This window comes from Rhea pennata, chromosome 2 (genome assembly GCF_028389875.1).
Source record: "Rhea pennata isolate bPtePen1 chromosome 2, bPtePen1.pri, whole genome shotgun sequence".
Lineage (NCBI taxonomy): Eukaryota > Metazoa > Chordata > Aves > Rheiformes > Rheidae > Rhea > Rhea pennata.
In genome coordinates this window covers 31,859,373-31,875,023 of record NC_084664.1, presented here as the reverse complement: position 1 = coordinate 31,875,023, position 15,651 = coordinate 31,859,373, and the positions used below count along the sequence as shown (strand labels likewise).

Sequence of the window (15,651 nt, the reverse complement as noted above, 5' to 3'; positions counted from 1 at the left end):
TGCAGTCAATCCCTGCTTGCTCAAGTGATTGTGTCACTTAGTTTCGTAGTAGATGGGATGGTAGTTGGAGAACTGCAGGGGCAGGAGCAAAGGTGTTCCTTGTAGCTTCCGAGCATAGCCATGCCAAGGTTTCCAGAGTCATTTATGTCAAGATTCATGAACATTATATACATATATATATAGAGAGAGAGAGAGAGAGAAATATGCATGTGATGCAAATAAACGGCATTGCAGCCTACTCTCTGACATTGATTCTTTTCCAAGAACGGGAGCTGACTTGCTGTGAAGCCTGAAAATCAAGGAGCTCTCAGCCAAAGGGCAACAGTACACTTTTAAGATTGGTATACTAATTAATGGTTTAGACAGTCTTTATTTGGGAGCAAAGACATACGTATGAGCTGGAGAAACCCTGTAAGCCCTGCAGCTGAACAGAGGCATAAAAGGTACTCCACGGTTACAGGCTGCCACGGTTAACAAAGTGACATGAAAATTGCCAGGCTGATACATTGTGTAATTTGTGCCTAGCACCTGTGTTTTTAGCCTTGAAAAGAGTTTCCCTGTTTGGTTGTTATATCTCTATAGGAGCCTTCTACTTCTGACAACAACTGTTATTGTGGATTTAATGATCTTGAAGAATCTGAAATTCAGTTATTGTTCACCTCACAGAGAGGTAAATAATAGCTGGATGAATAGCAGTTGAGCCACAGACCCACATGTTTGTGGAGAGGTCACCATTTCACAAAGGCTTTGTCCCTCTGAAAAGGCTCCAGTTCCCTTAAGTCTGTTATTTAAAATGTCTAATTTATGTTATTTTTATTTCATAATAGGAATTACATCCACAAAAGTTGCATTTCTTTGTAATTCTCTTAAGCATTTAATTTGGACAACATAGGTTTTTTTAAAAAATTCCATCCACAAGTTTACATCAACAGGCCTTTTTAAATCTTAAATTCTATCCACTTAAAAGATGTCCAAGACAGCCGGGTTGAATCCCTACAGCTTACTCTGTAATTTAGTTGGGAATCTACAGCACCTGGGCTTTTATAACTCCACAAAGCAATAGGCCTATTTTGAAAATTACACTATTTTCCCTGATGATTGAAATTGATTGCTAGAGTATATTCCTGTTTTCTTTGCTGTTAGACATTGGGAATTTTTAGAATATTCTAGGAAGAAATACACACTAGGAATATTTTTCTATAACGTGGTAACTGCTGAGTTATTTTCTCCTGAACAAAACCTTGAGACCTGTGCTGTATTGCTTTAGAAGAATTATATTTTTGCCAAAAAAGGACAAAGTATGCCATGGTGGATTGCTTATTTCTCTAAAATGATTAAAGTAAAAGTTGTGCACTGTAAATCAATAGAATTTAGAACTTAAAAAGTCTTAATAGGTAAAACTTAAACTTTGGTTTTAGACATATTTTAATCACCTCTTTAATAATATTGTTCATTTAAGAAAGGAATCTTTCTGTAATGAAATATATAAGTATTAATGACATCTGTGGTGGTTGCAGGATCAATGACAATCTTTTCAATATTTTATCAATATTTTAGATTTATTGATCAATATTTAAAATATTTCAATAGTGTAGGAATATTTTAAGTATTATGAAACGTCTATCTAGTCTGCTAAAGCTGTGATTCAGATTCATTCACCCTTTCTTAACCCTGGTAGCTGTTCAGTGGTGAGTACACTTGAGAGTCAGAGCCTGTTGTCTGCTTTCTATTTTAAAAGCCTCTGTGTCATCCTTACTCCTGTTCATTACTTTTTTGCCCTCTCTTTGCATTCTTCAACTGGTTCCCTTCTCTCCATCACCTTCACTTTTAAGTTACTTCTGAAATTCACTATGCCTATGACATCCAGTATCTTTACTCCAGCTGCTACTCAGCCTATGTTGATTCACTTTTCCCACAAATGCTTCCTGTGTTCATTCTTGTGACTGGTATATGTCTCTCCAAAACCTGCAGAGATGCTGTCCATCTCGGGAGTATTATGCATATGAAAGCAAATTTCATTCACGTAGAGATCAGGAGTTTGATACTATTGTTACTCTTTAATATCTATAACAAAATGATTTGGAGTTGTTTACCGACTATACTGCTGTAAAAATAGATCTGTATGCATCTTAAGTAAGAGCTAAGGAAAACCTAAGTAAAACCTAAGTGTTTTTGAGTATGAAGCATATGATACAGAGCAATGTCTTTAGTCTTGGGTACCGGACATAGATTCTAACCTTAAAGTGCACTTTCCAGTAAAATGTCCATGAAGTCCCCTGATACCCATGTGAACACGCACTGCAGGACTGGGTTCTTTTTCTTCTAAATGTGCCATCATGTTCTTTAGCAAACCCATGATTTGAATTTGGCAGCCACCCTTATCTTTAGAAAGTGTGAACTGAAAACACTATTTTCAGATGCTAGGTATCAGTTAACCTTTGCACATTAAAACACCATTCCAGGATAGCCATATTTTATCCCTCACTATGATTACCTGTATTTACTGAAACTAATTTTATTGGACTGTTTTACTGTAATTAGTGTCTCATGAATAGTGTCATTACAGTGTACAGAAGTGTTATAATGAGCGTAAAATGTGTGTGTGTATTTTCCGGTGGCCACATGGCCAACTCAGCTTTGGCAATCTGAGAAGGGAAAAACTATGCTAAGTTTTCATTTATGTATTCAAGTAAATAACCATTTGTCAGAGACTGTTTATTTTGTTTTTTAAAAAGAAGGCAATACATTCCTTGTAATGAAAAAGTGGACATTACAACAATATAGTTGCTTTGTCTTTCAACGTTATGCTTTCCTCTGGATAGCTAGTTTAAGGAGATTCAGTGGTGAGTTAACCAGAACATCTATGTTAGTGAAATTGCTTGGTTAAACCCAGCATTCTGAATTCACAAATGGACAAAGTTCGTAAGTTACAGAATTTGTCTAGAAGTATGATATTTGTCAGATCTCTCTTTTATCAATGTAAATCTATTAATGAAATGACAGAGAAAAGGTTCAGGGAAAACTACAGCAGGCCAATTTATCTATTAAGATGCAAATAGTTATCAAGTGATAGGTTTCCAGCTCAGTCTCATGGCTGTTTAATATGTTCGTTATCGACCTGTGACTAAGAACTGTGTGTATACTTACAACATCTGTAGAATGTGCAAGGTTGGTAAGTACTGCAGCAGTTTGTATTTGCTCAGCAGGAAAGAAGACTTAGATGATCTTGTCAATTGTGATGATAGAATGTAATCTCTAGTAACTCAAATTTAGGGGTTGGTTGTATTTGCCTTTCTCTGTAGCAAGAAAAATGGTCAATTTCCAGAATCTAAGAATGTACCTAGCAAATATCCCACTGTTGTAAGGCCTTAGGGTGCTGTCACCATTTTTGTTGGCTTCCTGTGGGTCATTATAGCTGTGACTTCTCATCTTTCATTCCCACATGGATTAAGAATGTTGTGTGTCCTGTAGCAGGAGATGTTAGTAGGAGATGTTCTGTTGATCTTTCCTGTAGACTGTTTGCCAATGTTTGAAGAGTAGATATTACTTGGGTTACAGTCTGCATCAACCTTACATTCCTTTGTTCTATTCCAGCTCCATCACTTGTAATTTTTTGACTGTATGACCTGTATGAAGTGATGTAGGAAAGCTCTTTATTTTACTACGTGTGAAAACCAAGTCTATCCTACGTAATCATATCTGCCTATCATATCTATAAAGAAGCAGGGAATGTTTTTTTAGTAACTTTATTTTTATTTAACTGAAGCAAAAAAAAGTTATCAAAATAATGTGTTATGTTAGATGATTCAGTGTGGACTACAGAACTAGTTAATTTGATACAGCTAAAATATATGTTTTGAAGAATCTGATTTACTTGTTTCTAATATTCTATTTAATTTCTGTCAAGATTATTGACATAATTAACATTTGTCCTTTGTACTGGTGCCAGATTTTTCTTAAGATTCACGTTGTGCTATGTAAAAAGCAATTGTCTAACAAATGGGCGCACAATTTTCCTTTTATAAATCTGTTGCACTTTATATATTTTCCACATATTTTAATATCTCCCATTAGATACTTAGGGGAAAGTAATTCCCCTTTCTCATATTACTTAGCCTATTTGTATGAGCTGAGTGAAAAGAATTAAATTGTTTTTTTAAAAAGAGTAGATAACAATTTTAGAGAAAGAGTACCATTATAAGTAGCTCTATGTTTTTATTTGTATGATGATTATTATAAATCAAGAATTCTTGTACAATTTAATAAATTGGTTCAAGAAAATAGGACTAAAATTTCTGTTTTAGTCCTTTGTAGTAGTATGACAATGCACAAGGCCTTTATGGTGAATTTAACAATTTTATTTCCACTTAAGCACTTTTACTATTTTTTTTCACCAATATGCAGCAGAAAAGCAAAAATTTAGATCCAGGAGATTTTTCAAATCATTTAAAAATCTTATGTGGCTAACAGGTCACAGGTATTTTATAAAGCACTAATGGTTAAAAACATCTTGGTAAACAATTCCTATGCTTTACTTTAAGCTCTATTAACAAACCTGTCGAATTCTTCTTTCACGGTGATAACAGTTATTGAGTTTGAATGGAACTACATGAAACATAAAAATATATTCCCTTACCAAACGTTAATGTAGGCTACAAATTCTTATTCAATTAATGGGCTTTATTTATATTTAGTTATGTAAATAAATTTATATTTAATTTTATACATTACAATTTATTATTTATAGTATATTTATATATAATATGCATTAAATTTATATAGGTATCTCTTATATTTAAATATGTAAAAAGAAAAAGACATGTTGTATTATGAGATTATTGTTTAGAAAATTCACTGGGCATAAATATAAAATGCTTTAGGGGAAACAGCAATTGAACCTTACTGGGAGTTTACTGACAATGTAGTTTTTTCAGATTTTTTTATTTCCCAGCTTTTCTTAGGATTCTTTTTTAAATAAGGATGAAATACCCAATCAAAATAAAGAAGATTCAAAGAATGTTTGATAGCCATATGGTTAGGATACTTGTTTATAGAAAAGGAGACTGAAGTTTAGGTTCGTGCTCTGTCTAACTAAATTAAAGCTAGAATCAAGCACTTTTTTTTTTCCCCTCCAATTTTTCTTTTTCTCACCTGTTCCATATGGTAATAATGCTTAGTTAATAGAAATTTAGTACTCTGTTCTCCAATTCTGTCTGTAATTTCATTTAAGCACCTTCAGTACTGGAAGCATTATAACTAGATCTGCCAACTTTCTAAAGTCTCAACATATTGTGTCAGAGAGGAAATGCTAGTGATGGGTGGTATTTGTCCCCTTGGTAGGTCTCATGAAGCGAAGCAGGTGAGCTAGGCATATTTCACTGCCCATTGTCATAGTGGTGGGATGTGGCTTTGAGCAGAGCATCATTAAGCCCGGGCCCTTATTAGAAGACGTTTTCCCCAAGTGTACCCAGCCAGATACAGCACATGACACTTAGGAATGAAAGAGATCCTATAGCACTTGTCTTGCCAATATGTCAAGTATGGCATAAGAGGTGAGGAGCTGCAAGGTAGGAATGGGTTCAACAAAATCCTCAGAACATTATACTTGGCAGATGATACTGTCCAAGCTCTCTTCTGAGCAGAGTTGTTCAGAGGGAATGGGACAACCATGTGTTTAATATTCCTTTGAGTTGGTGGGCTTTAAAGCTATATTTTGTTCAACTGTCCTGGAACTCTGATCTAAAACTATTAGAACAAGATATTCTGTATGTTAAATGACTTTTTTAGCCATTGGTTCTTCATTTCCTTTTGACATGCTCTTCCTTTTTCTCTATAGTTTTTGATTTGCTCTTGATTTTTTCCAAGAGGCATGAAAGAATTTTTAAAGCCTGGGGACAGGAACATCGTTCCTTGTCCAGCACTAGAGCTGAATATTTCATACGGAAAATAGCTTGAATTAAAATATTATTTATAAATCTAGTAGATTTACTTGTAGTTAAGAATTTTTGCACAATATAATTACTGTGTATTTACTAGGAGCTTAAAAACTGAAAAACAGCTCTAGTCACTAGCATATGAAATATATATTAAGACGTGCATGACAATGATCAATAGAATATATTAAGATATCAGCAAAATTGTTGGAAGTTCTTTTTGTCAAGTCATAATTTACATATAAGGACTAATTTCAACATGAGTTTACCATAAAAATGCTCTTGAATTAAAAATATTGCAATTTAGAATTGTTTTAATATACCCTTGCTTTGTCAGCATTGTAGAATGTTGGGATTTCATGAAACAGATAATGATGTGGTGGTACTGATCATCACTCAGTGAATGTGGAGCCAGAAATGGCCAGGGAAAATATTACTAAAGATACCATTTCACTTTTTAAACTACAGTTTGAATGGTGATGGAATGGATGCATTCAATCTGATTCCTACTCATTCTATATTAAGCCGTGCTGTAAAATTTGTAAAAAGTAGTTTGTATCAACCCCTAAATGCACAGGTCATTCGGTATTAGTATACTATAAAAAATACACAGTTTTTGTAAGCTTTTATAGTTACCACCTTACGAGGAAATGGCTGACATACTTAGCTACCCTAGACTTTCTGCCTTGAAAGTCTACATGTCCATTTATAACTAGGTAACCTAAGAATGTTTTCTAACAAGAATTTGAAGCAAGAATTGAACTGAAACTTCAAGATTGGGATTAACTATCAGGTCCAAGCTATTTCTAATAGTAGTGTACAGTAATAGTCCTCAAGTTGATGTTTTCGTATTAAATTTATTAGATAATACCGTGTTGGATTGTATTGTCTTCTGTCTAAAAGAATGAATGCATGGACGGAGATGATTATTACTTAAAGTGCTAAACTTGCCAGTTTAGTATTTACTATAAATAAAATGTGCTTAAGTCATAGAAAGTATGCATAATACAGAATGAATTTATGTTGATCAAATAGATATGTTCATTTACTGTTTTAGGTTAAATTTTTTCCGAGATGTACCTGAATTCAGAGTACTGGCATGTGGTGGAGATGGAACAGTGGGCTGGATTTTGGATTGCATAGGTAATCAATATTGTTTCCATAGCTTTGCTTGACTAGTTACTCATGATTTTCATTTTACTGCTCTCCCTTATTTATCAACATATGGATCCAACTATTTCAAATATGATTTTTTTTCTTCATCTGGATTATTGAAATATATTAGTTTGGAGGATTATTAAGGGCATCCAAAATTTTTAAGAGTATTCAAAAATCCCTACGTAAGTCCCATTTTTCTATTTCTGGGAATCCTATGGACTCCTAGTAAGCAAGAAATATTGAATCAATTCATTTTAATTTTCAGTTCAAAGTCAATTCTCTAAAGTGAATCAATCTTTTTTTTTTTTTTTTTTTTTTTTTTTCCCAAAACCATTTACCTTTGCTCATTGGCTTTTTTCAGTTTCCACAGTTTTGTTTATGCTCCATTATCCCATAATAGGGATGATGGGATAATAGTCCTTTGAAAAGGACTGTTCTGAGAGCCATGCAAATCTCTCAGCTGTGTGCATGGTGGGGCCTGTTTGCCAGTTTAGATTCTGAGTTCTTTCAGGCACTTGGCCATAAAGTGCTCTGTAAGTCAAATCTTTAGGAAGACCTAGACTTCAAGATAATGCAAATTTAAACTTCTCAAGGCTTATTAGGAAGAATGTCTCCAGCAACACATGATTGTTTAGTTAGCATTAGAGAGGCTGTAGAGAGTAAACTGGGAGTATGTGACAATGGAAAGTAGGAAGAAGATGAAGAGAGGCCAAAAGGCTTAATTGAAAGTTTAAATGAGGTTAAAATGAGTGTTAAAAGGTGTGTGCTTTTGGAAGGTGAAGACCAGAAAACCTTACAGAAAGAGGATGGTAAAGAGGAAAGTAAAGGTGATGTGGTGGAAGAATGGATAGTAGCGGAGGTATATTTCCAATCTTGTTCATTTTTTTTCCCCAAATCCTGACTGTTGCTTCTAGCTCTCAACTAGATTTCAGAATTGTAAATCAATGTGTGCTAGTATCTGATGTACTGCCCCAGTTGGAAGGGATGAAGTTTTGCAGCTGCTATTGTGTATTACCTTTCTCTTGAGGAGGACTAGAATTCCATGCAGCCACCTGTCTTTTTTTAGTGGCGTTATCTGAATAAAAGACTGCATATTGGTGCACTTAAATGCTATCTTCTGCAGCAGTTTTTGTGGTATAGAACTAAGAAACGATTTTGAGCATCCATCAGTTCTGCAGGTACAAGAAATTTTTGAATTTTGATTTTGAACACTGCCTTTTAGCAAACAGGACTCTTTGGCATAAGTTGTGCATACAAAGTTTAAAAAATCAGCTGGTTTAGAAAATCAGCAGACACTTTTTCAATTTGATCATTTGGTCCATGGTGTCCTGATCTAAAAATAATCTCAGCAGAGAGCAAGGCATGAGGAAAACCCCAAATTTTTATCTCCACGGTTGATGAGACTTTTCAACTTGCCTTTTCTTTTTCTTTGTTAAAAGCTGTAAAGCTTTTTAATATACTTGTAAATACCAAATCCTCTGAAAGAATTGAAGATAAAAAATGATAAATAAGAAGAGGCCCCTGCCATATCCATTGGATATGAACTCATGCTGAGAACTGTGCATTATTCTGTGTAACAAAATAGCAGATTAACTATTCAAGTATAACTTTTAAACTAGATACTCATTTCTGTTAAAAATTCTGTTGGGAATTAGACAAATTATGTATTTGAAAGATTATGCCTAAGTGCTACCTGCACCACTTTCATTAGAGATTGTGGCAATTGCTGACACATTTTTCCACTGGGTTTTGAATAGAAATCCTTTGACTTGAAACACTGGAAAAGTATAGTTAAGAGATAAATGTCACTATAAGTACATAAATTTGAAAATATTAGTTATTAACTACAAAATACTGACTTAGTTAATCCAATCAATTGGTGATCAAAGTGATCAATTGGATCATTTTGTATATGAGATTTAATTTCTGATGGGCAAAACCTCTTAGTGGTGGCTACAAGGAATTCTTAGTAATGGTGCCCATGTGTAGACATGAATCCATGTGGATACATAGTTAAACACAAATTAGGCTATTCAGATGAAAAGGTACAACATTTTCGCACTATTCGTGTCCTTTAACTAATTATATTTGGCATTTTGAACTGAATGACAGAGCTGAAAAAATTGGAGTACAACATGATCAGTCTCAAAAAGATCTTCAATATCTTTGTTTATGCCAGATGTCACACTCATGGGTTCCAGAAGTCTTTGCGTTAAGAACAATAACATAAATTAATGATTGAATATTGACAAGGGGAGGGGCTATGGTAGAGCCTGTTGTGGAGAACATGGTAGAAACTCATATGCAAGGTACATGTCACAGTCGTTCACTGAAATAAGACAGTAACTGTATCAGTACTGTGCAATTAGATTTCTGTTCCTTAGTTATGTTTTTCCTTCTTTATTTACAGAGAAAGCAAACTTGCTTAAGCATCCTCCAGTTGCTATCCTGCCTCTTGGGACTGGCAATGATTTAGCGAGGTGTCTGAGATGGGGTGGAGGTAAAAACAAACTAAAATATCATTCATTATGTAATTAAAAAGAAAAATAACTTTTGTATCAAAATCTACTCTCAACATTTTAATTTCTCCTTTATGATGTATTTTAAAAAAACTTACATTGTTCTTCTTTTTGGAATGAGCTATCTGTAAATGTTATATAAACTGTTTTGTAGATATTGAAGGTCATAATCACTCTTTATGTTTGGTTTGTAGCTTTCACTGACATCAAAAAAGTTCTAAGGTGCAATGAGAGTAGTCTGTAGTAATTGTTGGCTTTTTGCAATCTTTATTACAGTTATTTGATCAATACATTATAAAAGAGGTATTCTTAAATACATTTTAATTGGAGCTATTCTAAAAGGGTTACTGAAAACAACTAATAATGGGTTTGGAATGATTTCATCTCTTTTTAATATTCATAAATATTAAATGGAAAATATATCTCAGCCTCAGACTAGTTCCTTTAACCTACTCTCCTTCTCTCCTCCTACAGAGGATTCCAGAAAATTAGTGCTATGGTGCCATTTATCAGGAAATAAGGAGGCAAAGAATGTGAAATACACACACACACACACACACACACACACACACACACACACACACACACACACACATATATGTGTAAAGTTAAACTTTTAATATCTTTTGCAACCTTTCGTGGATGCATGGAGCCTAACTCAGTTCCTCCAATACTTTTTTCCATCCGTGATTTAATGTATTACATACATGATGTAATGTATTACAGGATGAAAAAAGAAGAGCAGGATAACTTGAAAAAGAGAAATAAAAGGAAGGAAGTCTTAGACAAAACTCAGTCTCTGGTGAAAACATGTCAGTTTACAGGCTCCTAGCCTGTTCTGGCTGTTCAGCTCTTAGTTGGGCATTTCAGTCCAGATGTTGTTTATTTGGAACTTTGTGACCTCTGTGTACATACCTCTTCCTTCTCCTATCTCATCATGGCAGGTTTCTTCTCCAAATGCTTGCCTTGTTATCAGATAGGTCTTTAGCAAATTCTTAGTAGTTTGCCTACTACAGAACTTCTTTGATAACCATAATATTCTGTCAAATTATTTCAGGATATTTTCTCTGTCCTGACTGGTCTCTGTTTATTCACATAGTCTGGGAGAAAATCAAATCAACCAAGCTTCATTTTCTTGACAACTCATAGAATAGAATCATAGAATAGTTCAGGTTGGAAGGGTCACAGGAGCACTCTAATCTAATCTTCTGCTCCAAACAGCGTCAGCAAGTTGCTCAGGGCTTTATCCATTTGAGCCTTGAAAAATCTCCGAGCGTGGAGACTGCACAGCTTCTCTGGGCAAACTGTTCCAGTGCTTGACTGTTCTTATGGTGAAGTAGTTTTTCTTTATATACAGGGTGAATTTCTCTCGTTTCAATGCTACACTCTTTGTCTCTTACTCTTCATAGTAGCTCGTTTCCATGATGTGTCGCTGTGAAGAGGCTAGCTCTATGTTCTTCATTGGTTTTGACAGGCTATTATTAAATCCCCTGTACTGTCTGAGCTTGACCATCCAATCAGTTATCTACTGATCTAATTTTTAACCCTTCCAGACTGTAACATTCAAATTTGGATGCAAGTATGTTGTGTGAAAACTGTTGAACACTGCTAAAATTAAGGTAGCTACTGTGCTCCTCACAAATCTGGTCATTTTATCACAGAAGGCAGTCATGTGTCAGGCGTGCTGTTTACCCTGGTGAATCCATGCTGCCTGCTGCCTTTTCCTTCATACGTCCAGAAATGTGTTCCAAGAGGATTTACAGAATCACAGAATGGGTAAGGTGTTGGAAGGGACCTCTGGAGATCATCAGTCCAACCTCCCTGCTCAAGCAGGGTCACCTAGAGATTTGCTCACACAGAGATTAGTTCCATGAATTTCCCACAGTTGAAAGTGAGGCTAATTCACCTGTAATTTTCTGGATTGTTCTTTTAGCCTTTTTGAAGAAGAGTCTTTTGTTTGTCATCAGGTCCCAATCTACTATTTCAAAGATGATAGCATTAGAAAGACATTGACCAGCTCTCTCAAAAGCCTTAGATGTAGCCCATCTTGTCCTGTGGACTTGTGTAGATGGAGTTCTCAAAAGTAATCCCTTTCTCAAACCTGCAGATAATTCTTCTCCTTGAGCCCCGCCTTTCAGCACATGCTGAATTTTGGCAGAACCAAAACCAGCACATGCTGTATTTCCTTTGAGGTAAATGATTATGCTCACTTCTTTCTGGTAGTAAGCCTAAGACTAAAATATTATGTGAAATTGCTAAAATAAAAAATCAACTTCAGGCATTCTTTTTCAGGATCCAATTTCAAATGATATTCTCTCCAGAAACTCAAAATGAAGTCCTAACACCTACCTAGATGTCTTGATCAAATGTCTTTGTTCAAATGTATTTTCCATCAGCACAGAAAGTTAGTGACCAGTATACTTATTCATGGTGTTTGATAGTCTTTCATGGCAGGTCTACACATCTTTAAAATCTTTCTTCAAAGATCAAAAATTTCTGAGTTCTCCAGAGTATGGAATTCCCTGTCTTTGCTCAAGTTTTAGGCACATTTGCCTCTCAGCATTTAAACAGTTTTTCCTGCTGTATACATACCTCCCTTTTTCTAAATGCATTTCCTTATGGAGAATGTTTGTCAGATGTAGGTTCTCAGATGCTTGCCAGCTACACTGCAGTATCTATAAGATACGCATGAAACGTTCCCATGAATTTACTAATTATAAGAATGCCTCTGTAATGCTCTCCCATTCTGTCTGTTGGCTGATTACTGTAATCCTTGATAATTATATCTTAGTCTGCCTGATTTTTACCTTCTGTATAGGTGAATGATGAGCCTTATTCACCTGCTACTGAATTCTTCTTTTTCCTTTGGGAAAACACTACGCTTCAGCAAATTAAAAGCCAAAGCAACAAGAAAAACATGCCTAGTCCTGTTGCAATTAACTTGCAACATATTTATTCTGTTGTTTGGATCAGCTCTGTTCATCTGAATCTGAAAAAAACTGAACCACAGTTTTCTCTTCTATGTTCCTACTAGCTTTTAGCTAAAATTTTAGCTAAAAACTATTTTTTTTACTTAACTGTTTGTTTACAAGTCAGATTAATTGTGGTTGCATGTTTCATCTTCCCATACTTAGAAGGTCTGAGTAATTACAGTGGAATTTTGCAGAGACATTAAAGTCTTGTCATGCTACCTATTTCTTTTCTGTCACTGTGGCATAGGTTTCTCAATGATGTGAAACATAAAACTCAACAAGTTCACCTCTGCTGATTTTTTTATAAAACTTTCTGCAAGAGAAGATGAGAATGAACAGCAATGGACAATTACTACTTTTAATTACATTTCTCAGGATTTGTACTGCCATTTGCTCCTATTTACTTCTGTTTTGAGTTAATCCATCTGAACTGAAAATTACCAGTTTTAAAACGAGCTTACATGATAGAGGAAAAAAAATAGAAAGACACAATAAGAATATATTTTGGCTTTCACCATTCTTTGCCTACTTGCTTTCTGGTAGACAGTGTCATGACGTAGATTTTCTGGAACTTTGATAGAATGGGAGATCAGGTGGGGCTTCACGAAACTAGGTTACTGGTGAGCGATCTCAAGGACACAAACAAATAGAATTGTACATATATACCTTGTGCACTTCTGTGGTGATTGGCAGTAACAAATAAAAATATAAAACAATACAATAATAAAGATGTATAACAGCTATGAGTTCTGTACAGGGAGGCTTTGAAAGTCTTCATTTTCTCCTTTTGCACATGCTCAATTTGGTAGAACCAGCAGCTATGAAAAGAACTCCTGTTATCTGTCCTAGTTTTTCCTTCTACCAGAAGTACACCTTCTGCTTCCTGAAGATGAGGCTTTAATTTATGAAAATTGCTAATGAACCAGGAAGTATATATTGCTTGAATGTGAATATTTATTTCTGATTTGAAGGAGGAATGAATTCACGGATCTCAGTTACCTATTATAGACCTGTTTTGTCTGAATAGCATTGAAAGCTGATAATGTTCCCCAGTAAAATTTCCCCCTTTTATGTGCGCATGTGCACACATGTACTTTGGCTTGTTTGTACTCAAAGGTTGTAAGCAATAGTTTTCTACCCAGTTTAGTATACAATGCAGTGTATTACAGTAGGTAATTACATTTAAGCAGTGCAGGGAACTAGCTAAAGACTTGTGCTTCTTGACAAGTAAGAAAAAGTTGCAGAGCAGGATGTTAAAATATGGAAAAACAATAGTTATTCTGCTGGATAGGTATTTCATCAGTTATGAATGGGTTTCAAAGTTTATATTTGTTATGCTAGGCCATGTTGAAAACATTTACAAAAAATGGTAAACAGCTTTTAACCTTTCACTCTATTGTCAGACTTTCATTAGACGCAAATCTAGGATTCTATGTCTTTTTGTGTAAGTTTTGAAATTAAAGACATTAAATATTAGCATTCATTTTATATCAAGAATTTTATACAAAGTATAACTTCAAGTGCTTGGATGACTGGTATAATCACTTTGAAAATTTGAGGGAATGGCAAGTTTAGATCAAATTTTCTCCATTGTCACTATGTATCTGCTGCCCAGTGAAATCTGTAGAATTACTCTAAGTTTACAGTGCAGAAGTCAACTCTGTATTTGTATTCCTTTAATTACAGATACTGTAAAATTGATAGTACTTGAAAACACAATCCTGCTTTTCAGATTTTACATGCATGATTTTCATTTTTCCAATCACCGAGAAAGAAAACCAAATAAAACTTTTATAATGTCTGGTAAAAATCACCATCTTCACCTTTTGCTAGGTTATGAAGGTGAGAACCTGATGAAGATCTTAAAAGACATTGAGAACAGCACAGAAATTTTGCTGGACAGGTGGAAATTCGAAGTAATACCCAATGATAAAGATGAGAAAGGAGACCCAGTGCCTTACAACATCATCAATAACTACTTTTCAATTGGCGTGGTAAGACTTATGCTTATCCTTAAGTGCTTTTTTTGTTGTTGTTGTTCTGAATAAATATATTTTTTGCAAGTCTTAGTGAAGAATGGTTGGCTACAAATCATCTGTAATGTTATTTTGCTAGTGAATTGAATATATAGATGACTGACAGCAGTTTACATAAATTTGCTTACATTCAAACTAAAACTACTTTTCAGGATCTTCTGTCTTCCCAGGTAGATGATATTCTTGTTGTTCCTAATAGTTTATGAACAGCCATAACACTAAATCTAGATTGTCATTATAAAGATCCTAAAAAAATATAAAGGAAAATATTCATTATTAAGAACTCTAAGGAAAGTTCTCCATTACTATTTGCATATTGAGAACTGTTTAAAAGAACAGTGACATTCTTTGTTTCTTCAGGGCAGTTTTAAATAATAAAATGAAAAATACCCAAGTATCTTCTTGATTCTGTCTATAGATGGATGCTCATAGTTAGACCAAATCATGTGGATACTGGACTTTTCAGCTCCTAGGAACTTAATTTTCAGCTTGTGCTTCTCCATGGTTTCCCATAATTTCATCTGCTAGCCACACTGCATATATGAGAGGAATCAGGGTTTTCCTGTCTGCCTCTCCTGTAGTCTTTTACTGTGGATAGACTCAAACACAATCAGAAGGGGACCATAACGAGAACCAAATTCAACAGATTGAAGAGCTCACAAATTGGATTTATAACTCAGACATAACTGCAGACTAATTAACATGGGAATGTGCCCTCTAATAGCTAGCTCTGGCTGTTCTAAAACAAACTTGCTTTATTTACCTTGTACATTACAAGAATCTGTATATTATGTATCTAAATCTTCAATGCGATGTTTCAAAACCCTGTAGAAAGTTTTTTAATAGAAGGTCCTTACATACTCACTGTAAATCCAAGGAAATTAAGTCTCTGTTGATTTGCTTGATCTTTGTACTCCAGCCCTCACAGGTTCTACCACAGCTTGTGGTTATAAGTGTTCTTGTTGAAACTTTTACATAATATTGTTTGTAATTCTATAATTTTGATACAGTGTGGATAAGCATCATGCAGAGA

The 15,651-nt window shown here is 34.7% G+C and overlaps 1 protein-coding gene across 6 annotated transcripts in view; it reads left to right on the top strand.

The window, feature by feature from the left end:
• The window catches only part of DGKB (diacylglycerol kinase beta), a 323,266-nt gene that overhangs the window by 110,692 nt on the left and 196,923 nt on the right, over positions 1 to 15,651 (top strand). For all 6 annotated transcript variants that reach the window (XM_062567785.1, XM_062567783.1, XM_062567787.1 and 3 more), the window contains 3 exons: positions 6,991 to 7,076; positions 9,502 to 9,591; positions 14,416 to 14,576. In XM_062567785.1, the coding sequence (XP_062423769.1) occupies positions 6,991 to 7,076; positions 9,502 to 9,591; positions 14,416 to 14,576 (337 nt within the window). The remainder of the gene's footprint in view (positions 1 to 6,990; positions 7,077 to 9,501; positions 9,592 to 14,415; positions 14,577 to 15,651) is intronic.